A 17,667-nucleotide genomic window follows, 5' to 3' on the forward strand; every position below is an offset into this window, starting at 1 on the left:
ACTGCATAGATTTATTAACTTTTACACAGTGTTCCAACTTTTGTGAAACCAGGGTTGCAGATTTGATGTGGAGCAGGGTTGAGCCAACTGAACAGCACATTTATGTTCAAGAACAAAGTTCATAGAAAGTCGTATAAGTTATTATGTGTCAGCAGGGGTTACTTTCTCAGACCTGAGGCAAATTTCAGAGTCACAGCAGACATTACACTACTGTTTTCACGAGCTGAGCTATACCACTCGTGACTACTGGAGCTGCCCTTTATGAAAGACTGTTTGTGACTCTGTGTTTTTCCCATAACGACACGAGGTAACAGTGAGGACAAAACAATTTAAATGGCACGGTACTTTGAGTTAACTAAACCTTGCAGCCAAAAAATGGGCTGGAGGTGTGTATTTGGGTCTAAATAGCTCGAATCCATTCCACTACAGACAGTATAACAAACCGTTTTCCATTAATGTGCACTTTCCTGCCTTAATATCCCCTTTTTATGCAGAACCCATCAAATCACAGGGGAAAATTACCATCTCAAAGCGTCTGTTTGGGAAGGGCTCAGTTTGCAAAACACCTTTTTTAGTTTTGACACATTTTACGAGGGTGGGATTTTACTATAAAAATATCCTAAAAATGCGTTTTTGACAGCGGTATTAGTGTTGTAGTGTTGATGGCGGGACAATACACACGAGGATAAAAGGCATCAACACACAAAAGGCTTTTTTCTACTTTATGGGATTTTTAGGTGCATTGATTTGGGGCTTAAACACTCTCTCTTCACAGTTTCCTTCCTTTGTCATTCACATTTTAGGGACATTATTATTTAAAATATATAGGTTTTTGCATCTGTATCTCTATATTCGTTTGCTGTTTTGTCACATTGGGCTAAATTTGACTCTTCTGTGCTCTTGGCGCTGATGTCTCTATGTGCTTGTAGGCCTCTTTCACCAGTGTAATGGGCCTCTTTTTCATTCAGGTGATATTTGTGTTTGTCAGACAGCTGTGGCTGATGGTTCCTCACCTGAACCACTTGTCTCCTCAGTTAGCACAGTGATTTTAGCATTGTCAGATTACCCACGTTGCCATGGCTAATCCCAGTTTTCTGATCTGGTTCTTGGAAGTATACTGAGATCTTGCTGAAGTCGTATTGGCTTTCATTCCCACAAGATTACATTGCTTCTTTTATGATTTCATGGATAATGTAGACATTTTACGAGTCCTTGAATCGCAGTTAAAGTTTTTTAGTTGGAATTTTAAGCGAGTGTGGAAACAATTCTGAGTGTGAAAATTATTAGGTTGCAGTAAGTAATGGTGTGAGTTAACATATACTGTCAGTTTTTCAGCAAGCGTCCCCTAAACTTGACCCACTCCAACAATCTTCCCACGGCTATGCAAGCACCAATTTGCTCCTCTACTCATTCCGCAGTCCTACACACCGCGAAGCTTCATCAAGACAATCAAGTCCCACTGCTGCTTACACTTGATTGGTTGGCTTTTGTCCTCTCCAAAGTGTTCAGAGTGCGTGATAGGTTAGCCATCTGTCTGTCCAGGCTAGAAGTGTTCCGCGACTGGACAGTTATGGTTCCAGCACCTGGTTGGACGACTCGACTTCGCTCCAAACTGGTGGAAGTGCGTGATTGGACAGTCCTTTCTCCCGTCGATGTATTAACAGAGCGTAACTGGTTGGCTCTTCCTCTGTCCAAACTGTTAACAGTGTTTAATTGGCTGCTCCTGCCCCCGTGCTCCAGAGTCCCAGGACCGCCTGATTGGTTAGCCCTCCCTGTCTGCTGATTGTTCAGGGTTTGCAGTTGGCTGGTCCTGTCTCTCTCAGGGAGTTTGGGCTGCGTAGAGCTACTTCTGTCTGTGTTAATAGTTTGTATCCTCTGTCTTTCCCTCTCCAGGCTGGTATCCCTGCGTACAAGTCCGCTCCTCTCTCTCTCCAGGCTGCTCTGGATCTCTGCTCTCCTGGCCAGGGCCTCTCTCAGCTGGGTGCGGAAGGTCTCGATCTTCCCCTGCAGGTCCTGGAGCTCCCCCTCCCACAGGCTGGTCTGAGCCGCCCGGCTCCCCAGGGGGGCCAGCATCAAGCCTGAGGAAGCCAGCGCAGAGACAGGGCCCCCGTTAGCATGGAGGCTAATCTGTGGAGGGGAGGCAAGACTCCCCAGGGTGCCCAGCCCCCACCCTCCTAAGCCGAGGCCGGGACGGCCAACCATACCGGGCCTGCCTCGCACAGAGGCGGTGTGTGTGCGCAGGCGGTAGCTGTGAAGGGTCTCCAGGTCAAAGTGCACACGTTTCTCCTTGGGCTCATGGGACGGTGAGGAGTTACAGGTGTCTCCAGCTGTAGTGGAAGCAGGAAGGGATGTGGGAGGGGAGGGGGGAGGAGGGTGATGCTGCTTCCTGTGTAGGGTGCAGTTCTCTGAGATACAAGAGGAGGGGCTAGTGAAAGAGAGGAAGATCACAGCAAAGGGTATACATCCAGTGAGATATACTGTACAGCAGAATGCATGGAAACATTTTCCTAAAAGCAAACACAACATACACCGATCAGCCAAAACATTAATACCACTGGTGGGTGAAGTGAATAACATTGATCACCTTGTTACAGTGCAATGTTCTGCTGAGAAACCTTGGGTCTTGGCATTCATATGGATGATACCTGATGTGCTCCACCCACTGAACAATAGCACTTGTCGAATGCAGTGGCAAAAACTGCTCAGGCATGACCGGAGAAATGGGACAAAGAGCTCAAGGTGTTGACCTGGCCTCCAAATACCCTAGATCCCAATCTGATCGAACATTTGAGGGACGTGCTGGTACCCCAGAGGTACCCCCCGATCCACGGTGGGTCCTTCTTGGTACGGACTTGGCTCTGACCTGTCAAGGCATGGACACAGGACCTCTGGGGGTGTCCTATAGTGTCTGGCACCAATGCGTTGGGTTCAGATCTTTTGAGTCCTGTGGGTTGTGAGGTGGGGTAACAGCATGTCCCACAGATGTTTGATCAGACTGGGATTTGGGGAATTGGGATGCCAGGTCATGCCTTGAGGTCTCTGTCATGTTACACAGGTCATTCCTGAGCAGTTTTAGTGGTGTGGCAAGGTGCATTGTCCTGCTGGGGGCCAATGCGACTGGGGAGTAGTGCTGTCATAAGAGGGGGTACCTGGTCTGCACTGGTGTTTAGGTGGGTGGAGCGCACACATGGATATCAGAACTCAAGGTTTCCCAACAGAACATTGCATTGTAACAAGATGATCAATGTTGCTTACCTCACCTGTCTGTGGTTTTGTTTTGGCTGATCGATGTATACACTTTTTATATCAAGTGCAGACTATATAGCACTATCTGACTTGATGTTAATACCACTTACTTTGTGTTGATAAGAATATCTGTTCTGTCATGTCTGTTTAAGATCTATCACGAGGCTGTCACTCCAAAAAATGTGCTTTGCTATCAAGTGATACAAGTGCACAATATCTGCAAGTGTGGCTGTTTCAATCTATCTCTAATACAAATTGGCTTGTTGCAACAAAATACTCTTGACATTTTAGGAAATATGCTTATTGGCCGTCTTGCAGAGAGGTAGATGAGAAAGTCGATAACAGCCTGTACACTAAATATTAAGACGTCAGCAGCTGAGAACGGATTAAACAAGCAAGATATAATGTGTTAATTAGAAAGCTTAAGCAGAGCTGGTAGGCAGATTATATTACCTTTCAACAGAGCCAGGCTAGCTGTTTTCTCCTCTTTTTCCAGTCTTTATGGTAAGATAAGTTACCCGGCTGGTGGCTGTATATTTATTGTACAGACATGACAATGCAACCTAACTAACTTTCCACAAGAAACAAACTATTTCTTTAAGAATTTTGGTATATTAGGAGGTTTTTCTTTGAAAGAAGACAGAATGAGGCAGATTTTGTGACATTTGATTCTAGAAAACTCTTAAAACAACTTGTTACCAGATATAAATAGTGTAACTTGTATAAATGTAAAAATTCTGAACAAAGTACTGATACATTTGAACTAGCTTATTCTTAGAATTTTTTGTTTGCTCAAAAAATGGGAACATATGAGCAGACATACTGGTTTTAATCTGCCCGTAGGAAGAATGAACGTGCAAGTTTATCCATCCTTGAATTAAAGGTCTAGTGTGTAGGATTTAGTGGCATCTAATGGTGAGGTTGCAGATTGCAACCAACTGAAACTTCTCTCATGTGCCAAACATGTAGGAAAACCACAGTGCCCGCCACAAAAATGTGAATGGCTCTATCTTGATCCAGTGTTTGGTTTGTCCATTTTGGACAACTGTTGAACAACATGGCGGCTCCGTCCAAGAGGACCCTCTTCATTTGTAGATATAAATGTGTGCTTATGTCCACTCACACACACACACGCTCATTCTCATTGACTGATTATTTGGTGCTGGTTATTTATATCATTGTGGCGTATTTATCATGAATACAGTCCATCTGATGCTTATTTTGTTTGTTTATTGCTGTTTCATCACTGTAGCAAATGCAGCTGTAGCCAGTATCTCACTATCACTATCCTCATTCATACTTTAAGAAGCTGCAAATTATATTCAGCCACAAAATAAGCCTGAAAAGCTGGAAATCAGAACAGAAGAACAGAGAGTTGTTGCATAGAGATGATACACCATCTCATCTAGTTGTATTGGTGTGAACCGGCAGGTTTTTAGAACGTTGCAGAGCGGTGCGTTGCAAGTAGTTTGCCGGTTCAACTCGTCTTGTCGCTAATATTTGGTCTGAACTGGGCTTAAGGTAACGAAAACATGATTTGTATTTTCAGGTGATTAGAAACTAATGAAAACATCGTTATAAATCTTATGTTCTATCTCTGCCAGTTTATTCCTCTAAATCCTACACACTGGACCTTGTTATTTCCCTGTCTACTTTTCTCTCTTCAGATCATGTCATGTAAAATAGCACCACTCTGACTTACTCACATGTGCTAATCTCACTCGAGTTGCGATGCTCATCGAAATGCTTGGATTTTATTGGCTGAGTAGTATTAAATGAGATGATTTAATGCTACTCATGCAACTGGTCTGTGGGTATCCTGGTCACTAAACCAGTGGTACAAATGCTGCATTGGTTAAAATAGAAACACTGTCAAAATTTAATAATTCTCAATCATTTAGCTGTTATGGGTCTGGGTCGGGATAGGACGGCATCTGGGTCCAGACCCAGACCCATGGACAATCGAGAAGGATGGCAGGTTAACAAGCAGGATGCCTTTCGGTCATTATCCCCCCATATTCCCCTCTTTAATTGCCCACTGATTATCCTGGATGTTTCAAATGAAAGGTGACACCAAAACGTGTGAATGCAGATGAAGTCAGTTAGTGACTCCATTACTTTTGGTCGAGGTCGGTCAGCTCCTTCCCGACATCCTCATACGTGGTGTGGAGGGCTCTGTGGATTTTCTGCAAGAAGAGAAAAAAGACAAAATATAAGAACTGCTGATTCGTACAGCCCCGTCTCCTAGAAATTATGTTCATATTCAACTAATGTGACACAGCAAATGCTGGAAATGGGGAAAATTTAATGCCAAGCAAATTACGTTCTCTATTAAGGTAATGAGGAAGTGTTGCTAATGAACGTACCTCACAAGTTGCAAAAATGCTGATACTTAATGTGTCAGCAAAATGTTCACTGATTTGTTCTAAAATCATCTTGCAACACACTGACTACATTATTTTTTAATTATCCATCCATCTATCCATTTTCAACCGACTACCCGAAGCTGGATCACGTGGGCAGCAGGCCGAGCAAATCACCCCAGATGTCCCTCTCCCCGGCAACACTTTCCAGCTCCTCCTGGGGGACTCTAAGGCACTCCCAGGCCAGATGAGATATGCAATCCCTCCAGTGTGTTCTGGGTCTGCCCCGGGGCCTCCTACCAGTTGGACGTGCCCAAAACACCAACGGGAGGCGCCCAGGAGGCATCCTGATCAGATGCCCGAACCCCCTCAACTGACCCCTTTCGACGCGAAGGAGCAGCGGCTCTACTCCGAGCTCCCCCCGGATGTCTGAGCTCCTTACCCTATCCATGACCTCATACTTTCGGTCACTACCCCGAGGCTCATGACCATAGGTGAGCGCTGCGATGTAGATGGACCAGTAAATCGAAAGCTTTGCCTTCCAGCTCAGCTCCCTCTTCACCATTAGGTCCAGCACAGCACCCACATCATTGCAGACGCTCTTTCCCTAACCTTAACCGAAGTGCTTCTGTTGCCTAAACCTGATCCAAGGTAGAAGTCTAGACCTGAACCCATGATTCTGGTGTCACTTTGTATGTCCGCCATCCAACCCGAACACCTCCCTGCGAATCCAGCGCGACACATAAATGTAGTGTTTTGTTAACTTGAATAAACATTGTCTCTGAACATAATCCAGGCAGTGATTATGTTGTCACCACAGCGTGATCGCGAATGCAATTTAGTGATGGACAAAAGTAATTTCTGGGAGACAGGGTTGGCTTTGTAATGTGAAATTCGTTGTCACTTCATCAGCTCTGAAATAAATCAAGGGGAATAATGACTTGGAATTTCAAAGAGACATTATTCTACCCAGTTGTGCAGAACATCTGTGACAGCCATTCTTCACAAATCCTGCTGTGGTGCTCCTCTGAATAATTTAATTAAGTGATTGTAAATTCAGTGAGAGACAGCGCTTAAAATTTTAACAGAGGTTAAGGTATCAGTTGCTTGAGCTCATTTTGATTTAGGTACCAAAGTGCTTTAGTTAGACTAGAAGAAAAAATCTCCAAACCAGCCTCTTAAGTTGTAAAGTACGACTCTGCTTTAATTCCTCCTGATTTATAAACGTCTTCAGATATCCGAGGGAAAGGGAGACTTTCACTCTGGGTAGGATTATCTTGAGGGACCAACTCAGATGTCATCCTCTCAGATAACGGTGAGGTTTGTGATGAATGCTAAAGGCTGCCCGGGAGTGGTTGCCCTTTTAGAGAGATGCAGCAAACAAATGCGAGCAGTCTTGATATCCATTATTCACTCAAAAATATAGCCACAGGCACCTCATTTGGTAATGGCTAGACTTCCATAAAAAACAAAATATGACCTTTAAATCCCCAATTTGTGGTTCCTTTGGTGTATGTTGTCATAAACACACCAATTCTCCAACAGTGCTTCAGAAAGAAAAAGCTTCTACCGATCTCTTTTATTCCTTTTCTTTGTATCCTCTTCTTCACAAAATAACAGATATGAATTGCAAGTTCAATAAAATATATTTCAAAATTGTGTTGCACAGGGTAGAAATCAATAGACAGAGCAGACAGAGTTTGAACAATAAGATAAATCAGCTGTCTCAGAGGAGGAAAAAGCGAAACAAACAAAGGCACAGATGCATATTGTGTGCTGGTCATGAACCATTTAATAAAGTGCTGCCTATGGGAACGGTTTAATAACTTTTTACTTAATTAACTAATCAATTTCAAATATTGAGGTAACTTTATAGAGCACAATTAAGTAATTAACTAGCTAATCAACAGTTTTTTTAGTAGTTAATTAGCAATACATTTACCCAGTGTTGCACTTTAGCTCGGTATAGGTCATGAAACGACTTTTTGAAGGTCTCTGTTTCGTCTTGGACACGACTGTATATTTTACTTGGTTCTGTCTAAGTCTGAGACAAAGAGGACTTGTATTTCAAGGCAGATCAAAACCACAGCTGCAGGGATATCACTAAATTGCCTATCACAGAAGGAGTGTTGATGAAAGACAGTTAATTTGATTTTAGCTCCGTAGTTGCTTAAAGAAAACAAAGGAAGATTCATGCATAAAATTCACCTCTGCAATGCTTTTTGATTGTCTCATCAAGACATTTCTCATGGTACACTTGTACATACTGTAAATACACATCTACCGTAAAACTTCAATTAATAGCCCGGGCTATTATTTGCTGAAAACACTGGAATCAACAGGCCTATATTTGGGACAGGTCTTTAATTCCTTTCACACAAAACTGTTGCTCGGCAAAGCTGGGAAATACAACCAAATGATTTATTTAAGCCAGAATGAATATTACTTGTTTAAAAATTAGGCTTCAGATAACACATCAATTATGAATCATTCATTTGATCTAGAGAAAAAGTTACAGCACTGAAGGATTACAGCACCAGGCACACCGACACAACCTTATCCTGTTAAAACAAAACTCACAACTTGGATTCATTTTGTATGAAAAACCCTTTCGATTCTTCTGATCTGAGGACCCTTATGGACTAAAGGAACATGAATAACTTACAGGGTAATCGAGGAATGGACACGTAATTTGAGGTAGCAAACAAACAGCTTTTATGCGTCCGAAGAACGCATAAAAGAAATGAACTGCTTTGCAGCCAGACCAGGCGTCTAATTGAGACAGGCGTTTATTTGTCAAAATGTCAAAAAAGGGATAGGGGCTGGGTGTTTAATTGAAGTTTTACAGTATTTCAACACAGGTGCGTAGGAGAGGGACGAACAGGACACAATTTGCAGACAAACTTCTGTACACTGATTTGCAAAAGATATAAATCTATTGCGACTTTTCTGTGACGAGTTTTGCCTGATGAGGGTCTAGTTACCAAAACCTTGAAGTAAATGTATTTCTTTTGCAAGTTAGTCAGTGTACGAGACTTTGTCTGCACACATATATACAGTCTGGCAATAAAAGAGGCGAATGAAGACCAATTGTCATTTGTTTTCTGTGGGTGTTTTCATGGAACTATGGATCTTGCAGATCAGTTAGAGGAGTGCCTGTGGTTTGCATGTTTAATATTTTATTGTAACTGTGTCATGTAGTATGGGACTCGCACTGGTTTGATCTTGGGCTGCGTTCAGACTGCAGGCGAATCTGATTCATATCTGATTCCTTCTCAAATCCGATTTTTGACTGCTGACTGTCCACACTGTTTTTAGCAAGTGTCCAAATCAGATTTGGCTCTGTTCAGACTGGGCAACATTATTGACCAATCTGACAGGTTGCTGTGGCAACGACGTCGGAGCGGAGGCGTCATCTAGCGTGTACTGTGTGAAGTCTTAAAAAGAGCTGTTCAGACTCAGACACATCTGTCCAAATGCGATTTGAAACTACCTCCCAAAGGTTGTTTCGATCTGGTTTGCAAAAATCGGATTTCATGTCACTTATGACTGTTCAGACTTCATAAGAGCCATCTGGTTCCAATCTAGATTGGCTAAAAATCTGATTTTGGCTGGCAGTCTGAACAAGGCCTTAGTCTTGTGTCGGTCTCAATAGATTCTGGTCTTGGTCATGACTTGGTATTGGTTTAGGTTGTAGTCTTGACTATAACATGGCGGCTAGAGATCAGTGGTCCGATCCCCAGCTCCTCCAGCCCCCATGTCGAAGTATCCTGGAGCAAAATACTGAACCCCAAATTGCTCCCGATGGCAGTGCCATCTGTTTGAGTGTAGTGTGCAGGGTACCTTGTACAGTAGCCTCGTTCACCAGTGTGTAAATGTGTGTGTGAATGGGTAAATGTGACTGGTAGTGTAAAAAGCGCTTCGAGTGGTCGGAAGACTAAAGAGCCGCTGTGCAGGTCCATCCATTTACCATTTAACACTGCATTCATCTTCAAGTTGTTTGTACTAGTGCTCCTCTTGACTGTTATTATATGTGTCCAACAGTAGAGGGCGTAGGGTACCTGCAAGATAAGAGTTAACTCCACGGGGTAAGGAGGTCTCACCAACAGCAGTGTGCTGGAGTGTGTGAGTCAGTGTGACTGCTCTCATATGTGTGCTCACACACGTGAGTAATGTGATGATTAGTTTTCTTTTTTTTCGCCTGTGACTGTGTGTGAGAGTGTGTGCGTGTACCTGTGCAGTGGGCTCTTACTCACCTGGCTGGTGTGCAGCCAGTACTGCAGCGTGTGCGTGCGTCGCAGGCGAGGGATAACCAGGTGATAGAAGGTGTGTTCACCTGCCAAGGTCAGCAAGGCTCCACCCACCCCCATGCACAGCAGCACAAACAGGCCTGAAAAATGCTGGATCCCCATCTGTAGAGTCTGAGGGGGCGATGGCAGAAAGCGAAAGGGAGAGACAGGGAGGGAGGGGTTGGGGGAGTGACACAGATTAGTAAAGACTTAAGCCGACACAGAGCAAAATACAGAGATTGATGATTTGTATTTACATAATTACAATTTAGGCCACTTTCTGTGAATAAGCAATTGATATTCTGCTGTTGTGTATCTAGTTTGTCTGCGTAAGCCCGTAAGAATAGAAATAAAGAGGAGAGGGCAACAGCGTAAAAGACATGTTTGGAAAGAAAAGGACGCGGTGAAAAGGAAAAGAATAAAGAGCTGAGGGGGAAGCAAAACTGAGAGTAATAGAAAGCAACAGCAGTTAGAAGGGAGACGGTATGAAGACACAACGGTTAATTGAAGAGCAGTTTGTTCCCATTTGGTTCGCCCACATTCCCCCTGACATAATGCCTATCTCTTATGAAGCTTTCATGGGCCCGGAGGAAGTGGAAGAGACAGTGGCGAGCTTTTCGAATACTCTCTAATCACGTCGCCTTCGCCCGGCTCATTCCTGCGTCGCCTCCGATGGCAATTAGCCCCATGCTGACTCGACAAATTCATCAGCGACAACACCGACCTCCTTTTGCTCCCAATCCAGAGGGCGAGATCACACTATCACCCACATTGTTTGAGAGTAGCCCACTCTCTAGGCTTCGGCTGGGATGAATAGTAATAACTTCCTGATGCAGGGTGAAGTTGGGGTTTTCATTTCACTGGAGAAACCTATGACTGTGTAATTGCGTTTGTTGCTATAATATGATTCAACTTTGAAGTGGGATTTAAAAGGGATGGCCAAAGGGAGTTGAATAGCTTCTCTATTCACAAACAAGAGATATAGATACAGACAGTGCGCTCTGTCTAGAGATCCCCAGCTCTTTAAAAAAGAGAGAAAAGAAGAGCGGGAGGGGCGAGAACTGAGAGTTCTCTGCTGTAGCACATATAAGACACAAATAAGTATCGACACTCAGACAGTACGTGCCTGTAACTCTGGTTAAGGTCAGTAAATAGGCCTGAGTTTATGTGATTGTATGTCTTTGTCTCTGTGTATACGTTTGTCTCCGTGTGCCCGTCAGCGTATGTGTGCTTAGCTGGCAGGCAATCCTGTCTGCGTCCCAAAGAGAGACTCATTTATAGGAGTACAGCGGCAGAAGGCTTTGCTTTACACACTGTACACGTACACAATACATGAACACACTCTCCCGCCAATGACTTACCTCAGTGACTGCAAAGACTCGCTTCCCGCAGGGCACCACCTTATACCATTTGTCATGTAGCATGTCCATGAAGCCGTCAGACTTGTAGCGACTCACGAACTCTGACACATTGCGGGTTAGAGGAGAGCCCTGGGGCAGGCCTATACCGTAGCCTGAAAGAGGACAGACAGAAACACACACACAGGTGTAAATACATATGCTACTTGTAACAGAATCTGAAAGCCATGCCTGAGGAAAAGACTAGAAACTAGGATCTGACTTGGTGTTGATGCGGAGGAAACCACAGTCAGCCAGTTGTGGTTAGCCAAAGGGCAGATGCCCTCTAGAAAAATTTATTTTATTTAAAACATTTATGGGTTTACAGGCTTCAGTTAGAATTAGAATCAACACTGTGTCCACCTGCTACAGTGCATATGCAGTGCAAATACGCTGTCCTGGTATTTTCCTGCTGTAGCCTATTTGTTTAGAGGGAAACAAAACACAAAACCACTAAAGCTGATGGAGGTTTCCCTGGTGGCACAGACTACATAGTGTAGTGGATCAAATCCTGGTATTGAGCTGTCTCTTCCTCCGTTTATCTCTTCCATACTTGCAGCTTGAGAAGCTTCTCACGACAAAAAAGGAGACGTCTCTAATGCCAGGATGAGACTAGAGGACAAATGTTAGCCTGCCGTCTTTTATGATCTGCGAGACTGATTTGGTATCAGGCCAGTGCCGTCTTTATTAAGTGGATCAGGTATTGGCCAGATGTGACCCATCCATATTAAGTACACTTCCTTTGTCATTGTCTTAAAAATTCAGTGTTCCCGCTATCAGCTACATTTATTTAGTCACAACAGGCTGCCACCTTCGCAGCAATCCCTGGCCTCATGTACCCTTCTTAAAAAATGAGTCCATGCAGGGAGGTTTCCAAATCTTTAAAGCTGTTAAATAGAGAGCACTGGTATCTGATCGCTACCTTGAGTTGAGGAATTGGAATTGGTTATCTGGAGAAAAGGATGGATTAGTGCACGCCTCTGCTAGGGGTAGACTCCTGGGATCAGTGTCAACATCTGAGGCATCGGAAGCATCACGGAGCACGTGGTAGACGCTGTCACACTACGAGACTTGTGAGGCATCCTACTCTTAGGGTGCTCTCACACCTGCCCTGTTTGGTTCGGTTCAATCAAACTCAAGTTCCTTTGCCCCCTAAGTGTGGTTAGTTTGGGCAGGTGTGAACTCAGCAATCACACTCAGGTGTGCACCAAAACAACCGGACCTTCTTGAAGAGGTGGTCTCTGTCTGGTTACAAACAAACTCTGGTGCAGTTCGTTTGTGGTGAGAACGTGTTCCAACCTGGATCTGAACCAACTGCAGTCACATGACACATTGTTTGGGTTAAACATGAGCATGTTACAGTCCTGGAGGATTATTAATGTGCACCTCCTCCTGTACTGCCTTAATATGCACATTCAGCACATCCAATGCATCAAAACATTGTTTTCTAGTTGGAGCCGCGCCTCGTTTTCAAACTGTATGGTTTGACTAAAATGAACAATGACAGCAATATAGTCCACGATGAGCAGCGCTAAAATCAACCTGCGTAGTTGTCCCTCCATTGTGACATTAGAAAGTGTCACGTTTATCTTGCAAGTGTACTCTTCTTCAACGCTTTGTTCACTTCCTGGATTTTTCCCGCATGGAAATTCTGACCAATCAAGAGCAGCTTTCTCGCACAAGGCATTTGATCTGGTCCGCTTATAAATGCTGCCGTGAGAACACGAACCAACTCTAGGCAATTATACAACTTTATAACAAAATTAGTTCCTGATTCGGACCAAAGCAAGACAACTCTAGGTCTGAAAGCAGCCTTAGGCCCAATCCCATTTCATATTTGTACCCCTACCCCTTGTTTTTGAGTGTCAACATGCCCCTCTGAACGGAGTTACAAGGGGTAGTGGTTGAAAACCTCTCCTACGAAATGGGACAACCCTTCAAGACCCTGATACGTCATCGGTATACTGGCATGTATGTAAACAGATGCGAGTGTTGCCAATGGAAATATGCTACCCTCTGCACTGATTTCTCTTGCGTGGGCTGCAGACAGCCTTTTGCAGTTGTCAGGACATGATCCGTCGCCATCAACCGAACAAACAAGCAATCAATTTAAAAAGAACAGTGCTTCATCACCAGGTCACTCACGGTGTTCTGGAGACTAAAATTAGCAACCATGCTCTTGCAACTTCGCTGCTGGAATTCAGTTAAATTTAAGGCGTCATATGCCATCAAAGGTGGAGAATATGACAGAAATATGTCAGAATGCGGGACTGTAATGCACAAATCGGCAATAACAATGCAACAGCAGCTACCGTTGGCTAGCTCCCAAGACACTGGCATACTGGCGATTTCTTCGTGCTGCTTGGGAAAGGACCATAATACATTGAAAAAACATTAAACTAAGATAATACAAGGGTTATCATTATTTTTAAATCTTCATTAATGAAGAAAATACATTTGATTTCACATAACACTGGGTTTGGAGTGTGCCTCTGAAAAGCCCCCTTTTTGAGGGCCCTTACACTTCACCCCACCCCTCTATCCCAACAAAAATCAGGACACCCTTCCGCTAGATGTGAAAACACATAACAGAAGGGTAAGGGCGAGCAGCGTACTGGGATTAGGATTGCAGCTATAAGCACTATTTTTCAATCCATTTGAGATAACAGAATGCCAAAACATCTGCCCATCATTTGGGGAAAACATGTTATTTGCCAAGAAAGAAAAATCATCCTGTAGAGTCTACATCTTATTGTATCCAACTGTTCTCCAACTGATTTTATCATTCTGAAATAATAACACAACAAAAGTTGAGGATGACTAATTTTCACACACCTAAAAAGATCCAAAACTCTAAGACTAACTCAATTATACTGAATTTCTTTAGGGAATGACATGGATTTGGGGCTTTTAAAGAAACGTTGGACAGGGGTGGCACGGTGGTGCAGTGGTTGGCATTGTCGCCTCACAGCAAGAGGCTCTGAATCATAAAATGATTTCTGGCTAAATTGAAAGGGCAAAATCAGTTGCTCATCATTAAGCACATCCATCAGGTTCTCCCAGTCGCCCATTCTTCCTGGGATGCCTTAATTTTTCTCATTAATCTCCATAAACTCACCCATGTTGTGGTTAAGATGGAGTCAGAGGTACTTCACTACGTTTACTTTGGTTACTAAGGTTCTTTGTGCAGCAGTTTAACAAACTTTAATCAATCCCTAAAGTATAAGAACAAGATAAGGCAACAAAATTAATCCTTGAGTAAACATTTTAAGGAGAGGACTTGGGGATGTTTTGTGCGACCAAGTTTTTGACAAGGAAACCGTAACTCGGACTTAAAGGAAAATCTTAACTTAAGGTGCTTTGGGCAACCAGCCCCTGATATTTAGGCATTCTTTTACCTCAAATAGATGGAAAAATACTGCGTATAGCTGCCATGAATTGGAAAAAAAATGTTCACATCTAGGGGTAGGGTGTTCTTCCTGTGTCAGTGTGGGTTTTCTCGGGGTACTCCAGCTTCCTCCCACAGTCCAAAGACATGCAGGTTAACTGGTGACTCTAAATTGTCCGTAGGTGTGAGTGTGAGTGTGAATGGTTGTCTGTCTCTATGTGTCAGCCCTGTGATAGTCTGGTGATCTGTACAGGGTGTATCTAGGACCCTACAATACCAGAGTGACGACACTTCCATTGACTCCTGTGGTATGCTGAAGTTAAGCCTCACGCGCCCTCTAGTGGGGCATGAGGGCATTACCTTTACGACCAGAAAACCCATTCGCTTACAGTATGTCTGACGCGCACTTGCTTGTAAGTTGATGAAAACGGCGGTGTCGTGGTCATATTAAGTCATGCTTATAATTTGTTTATTTCAAAATGTATAGAGTAACATTATGCTAGACAACCGTTGTTTTTTTTAACCTGTGAACAGGTCACGGATGCTCCTATTACGGAAGATTATGCTTTGAGGTTTGCTTGACTTTGGAAACGCACAAGAATTCCTGGTTGGCAGCAATGTAGTCTGAGTGGGCGGAAATTCGCTGCATAGATCAGCCTCTCATTGGGCGGAACGAGCCACCCACTGAAGTCCCGCCCTACCACCTCCGGTTGTGTAGCAGTTTTCAACCGTTTTCAACACGTCCTTTACTAACTTTTGCGGTGTTTGATCTTGCGGGGATGTAGCCATTTTTCTGCCATGGTTCGCGTCCTGTAGGCGATATTTTTGTGGGCGTGTTACACCAAAACCTGTTTCCCCCCGGCAATATTTTTGCAAGCGCACCGTTGCTGTGGCACCGCCCAGAACGATTGTGATTGGTTGAAAGAAATACAAGCAGCCGGGGCGTTTTTTTCTCCAATCTTAAAGTGGGAGACGGCCCAGCCAGACCTTTCTTTTCTTGAGAAAGGTCTGGTGAGCGAGACTAGCAGCAATGCAGCAATACTGAAGTTCAGTCAGTCCGCCACTAGAGGGCACGTGACCAACTTTCCGCTTGACCAATGTGTGTCGCTACTCTGGTATTGTAGGGTCCTAGGTGTACCCTGCCTCTCGCCCAGTGTCAGCTGGGATAGGCTCCAGCCCCCCTGCGACCCTTAACAGGATAAGTGGCTACGGAAAAAGAATGAATGAATGGGACAGGAGCCCCAAAAGCCATCGCCCATTCTGCTCCTGGACTAGCGTTGTCCTACAATATGACCCATTTAACAAGATAAAATGACAAACTGTTGTGCCCAATGCTCACTCCCATTCCCAGTATCCCACACCCATTAGACTTTCTGGCTGACATCAAGTCGTCTGATCTGGGGCTTGTAGTGGGATCAAGCCTGTCTCAATGCCCTCCAGACTCTTCTCAGAGAAAAGGGTGCAAAGACGCTCATATTTTCCTTGACTGTACCTCTTATAGGCAGCTATGTTCCCTTGGGTTCTGCTCTCACATGGCTGTGGTCACCCTGAGGTGATTTATTAGTGTGTATAAATCACTTCAGTGTAAATGAAAACACGATGCGGGAAGAGCTGGTTCAGCATCACCATGTGTGTTATGAGAGGTGAGTCAAAATTCGGGCGAAGCAATCTATTTTTTATGTTATGTAACATTGTAATTTCTAGGAGATGGTTTCCTTAAATTAGTCTTTTCACACCTGTACACAATACCCCGCTCCTTTGTCGCCCGCAATTAAAGTTATTAGTCTCCTTTTTTTTTCTTTTCCTGTATGCTTGATTATTTTTTAATTTGTTACTTGACTACATTTTCATTAGTGTTTTCAGACAGGCTCCCCTGAAGCTTGCCTGGAGAATATTAAGAGGTGTATGACATTTCATATCACTTCAGCCATCAGACTATAACACATCTGTCTTCCCAGGCAGTTTTATGACATAACTTTAAAAGAAAATACACACAAATCCCAACATGTAAAGAGAGAATACCATCCTCCAACACACGTCCACAATCCGTAAAAATCACCCACGCAGCATGAAAAATAATTGGACCTCTTACCTCTCACCTACCCTGACCTCCTCACCACAACCGTCAGTTGCACAACACTTATCGTAGTCTATGACGCAGAGCATCCGCTTCACGCTCACTTCACATTCATCCCCTCGGGTTACAGATACAAGACTCAGTTTTGCACAAAGGCCAAACAAAGGCCAGTTTCACTCCATTTGCAGGGGAACTTAATAACATGCTGACATTAGAGCTCCTTTGTTTTTTTCAGTTCCTCTCTGAAAGATGTTCCTTTGTAATAACCTTTGAATTGTACAGGAGTTGTAATGTTAATACCCTAACTTCAAAGGGCGAGTCCATTATTATTATGGTCTTTTTTTAAGTTTTCAGTAGTTTTCCTCATGTATTAGAATCTGAACCTTCAAATTTTAAGTTTTAGCGTCAAAATGCTATTGTCAAGGTTATGAAAACTACATTTCTATTAATTCACAGACAGGTAAAAATGAACTAAATGTGAAGGGGCATCAGGTGAGAACAAATACACTCACAGGTGCCTGAGCTGGCTGTGTGGACGCTCAGTGACTTGTTCCTGATCTGACAAGTGTATCACGCAGCAGACTGACAAAATATGCAGAGGACGTTTGTCAAAACATCATTCCAGAGCCGAGGATGCGGCTGACTGATTGCAACAGGGCAGTTACTTTGGATACGTTGACAGATGGTTACCGCAAAGTCAGTTATCCTTCTGTCTCTTTGCACGACATCAACAAGTGGGAGCGACTGAGCTGCACATCTGAACGGGACGGTTCATTATGCAAAACGGCGTAATGGCAAAACAGTGTTTATATTTATATACAGTCAGGTCCATAATTATTTGGACAATGATACAGTTGTCGTCATTTTGGCTCTGTACACCACCACAATGGGTTTTAAATGAAACAAT

At 43.7% G+C, this 17,667-nt stretch overlaps 1 protein-coding gene across 1 annotated transcript in view; it reads right to left on the minus strand.

Annotated features, from left to right (window-relative positions):
- Window positions 1–768: 768 nt before the first annotated feature.
- LOC126400413 (glutamate receptor ionotropic, NMDA 3B-like) overlaps window positions 769–17,667 on the minus strand; it is a 135,142-nt gene continuing 118,243 nt past the window's right edge. The window contains exons 9-12 of the mRNA XM_050061074.1: window positions 11,260–11,411; window positions 9,866–10,030; window positions 5,365–5,432; window positions 769–2,425 (exon numbers count right to left, since the gene is read on the minus strand). Of these exons, the coding sequence (XP_049917031.1) occupies window positions 1,450–2,425; window positions 5,365–5,432; window positions 9,866–10,030; window positions 11,260–11,411 (1,361 nt within the window). The 3' untranslated portion in view covers window positions 769–1,449. The remainder of the gene's footprint in view (window positions 2,426–5,364; window positions 5,433–9,865; window positions 10,031–11,259; window positions 11,412–17,667) is intronic.

Source organism: Epinephelus moara, chromosome 14, assembly GCF_006386435.1.
Source record: "Epinephelus moara isolate mb chromosome 14, YSFRI_EMoa_1.0, whole genome shotgun sequence".
Lineage (NCBI taxonomy): Eukaryota > Metazoa > Chordata > Actinopteri > Perciformes > Serranidae > Epinephelus > Epinephelus moara.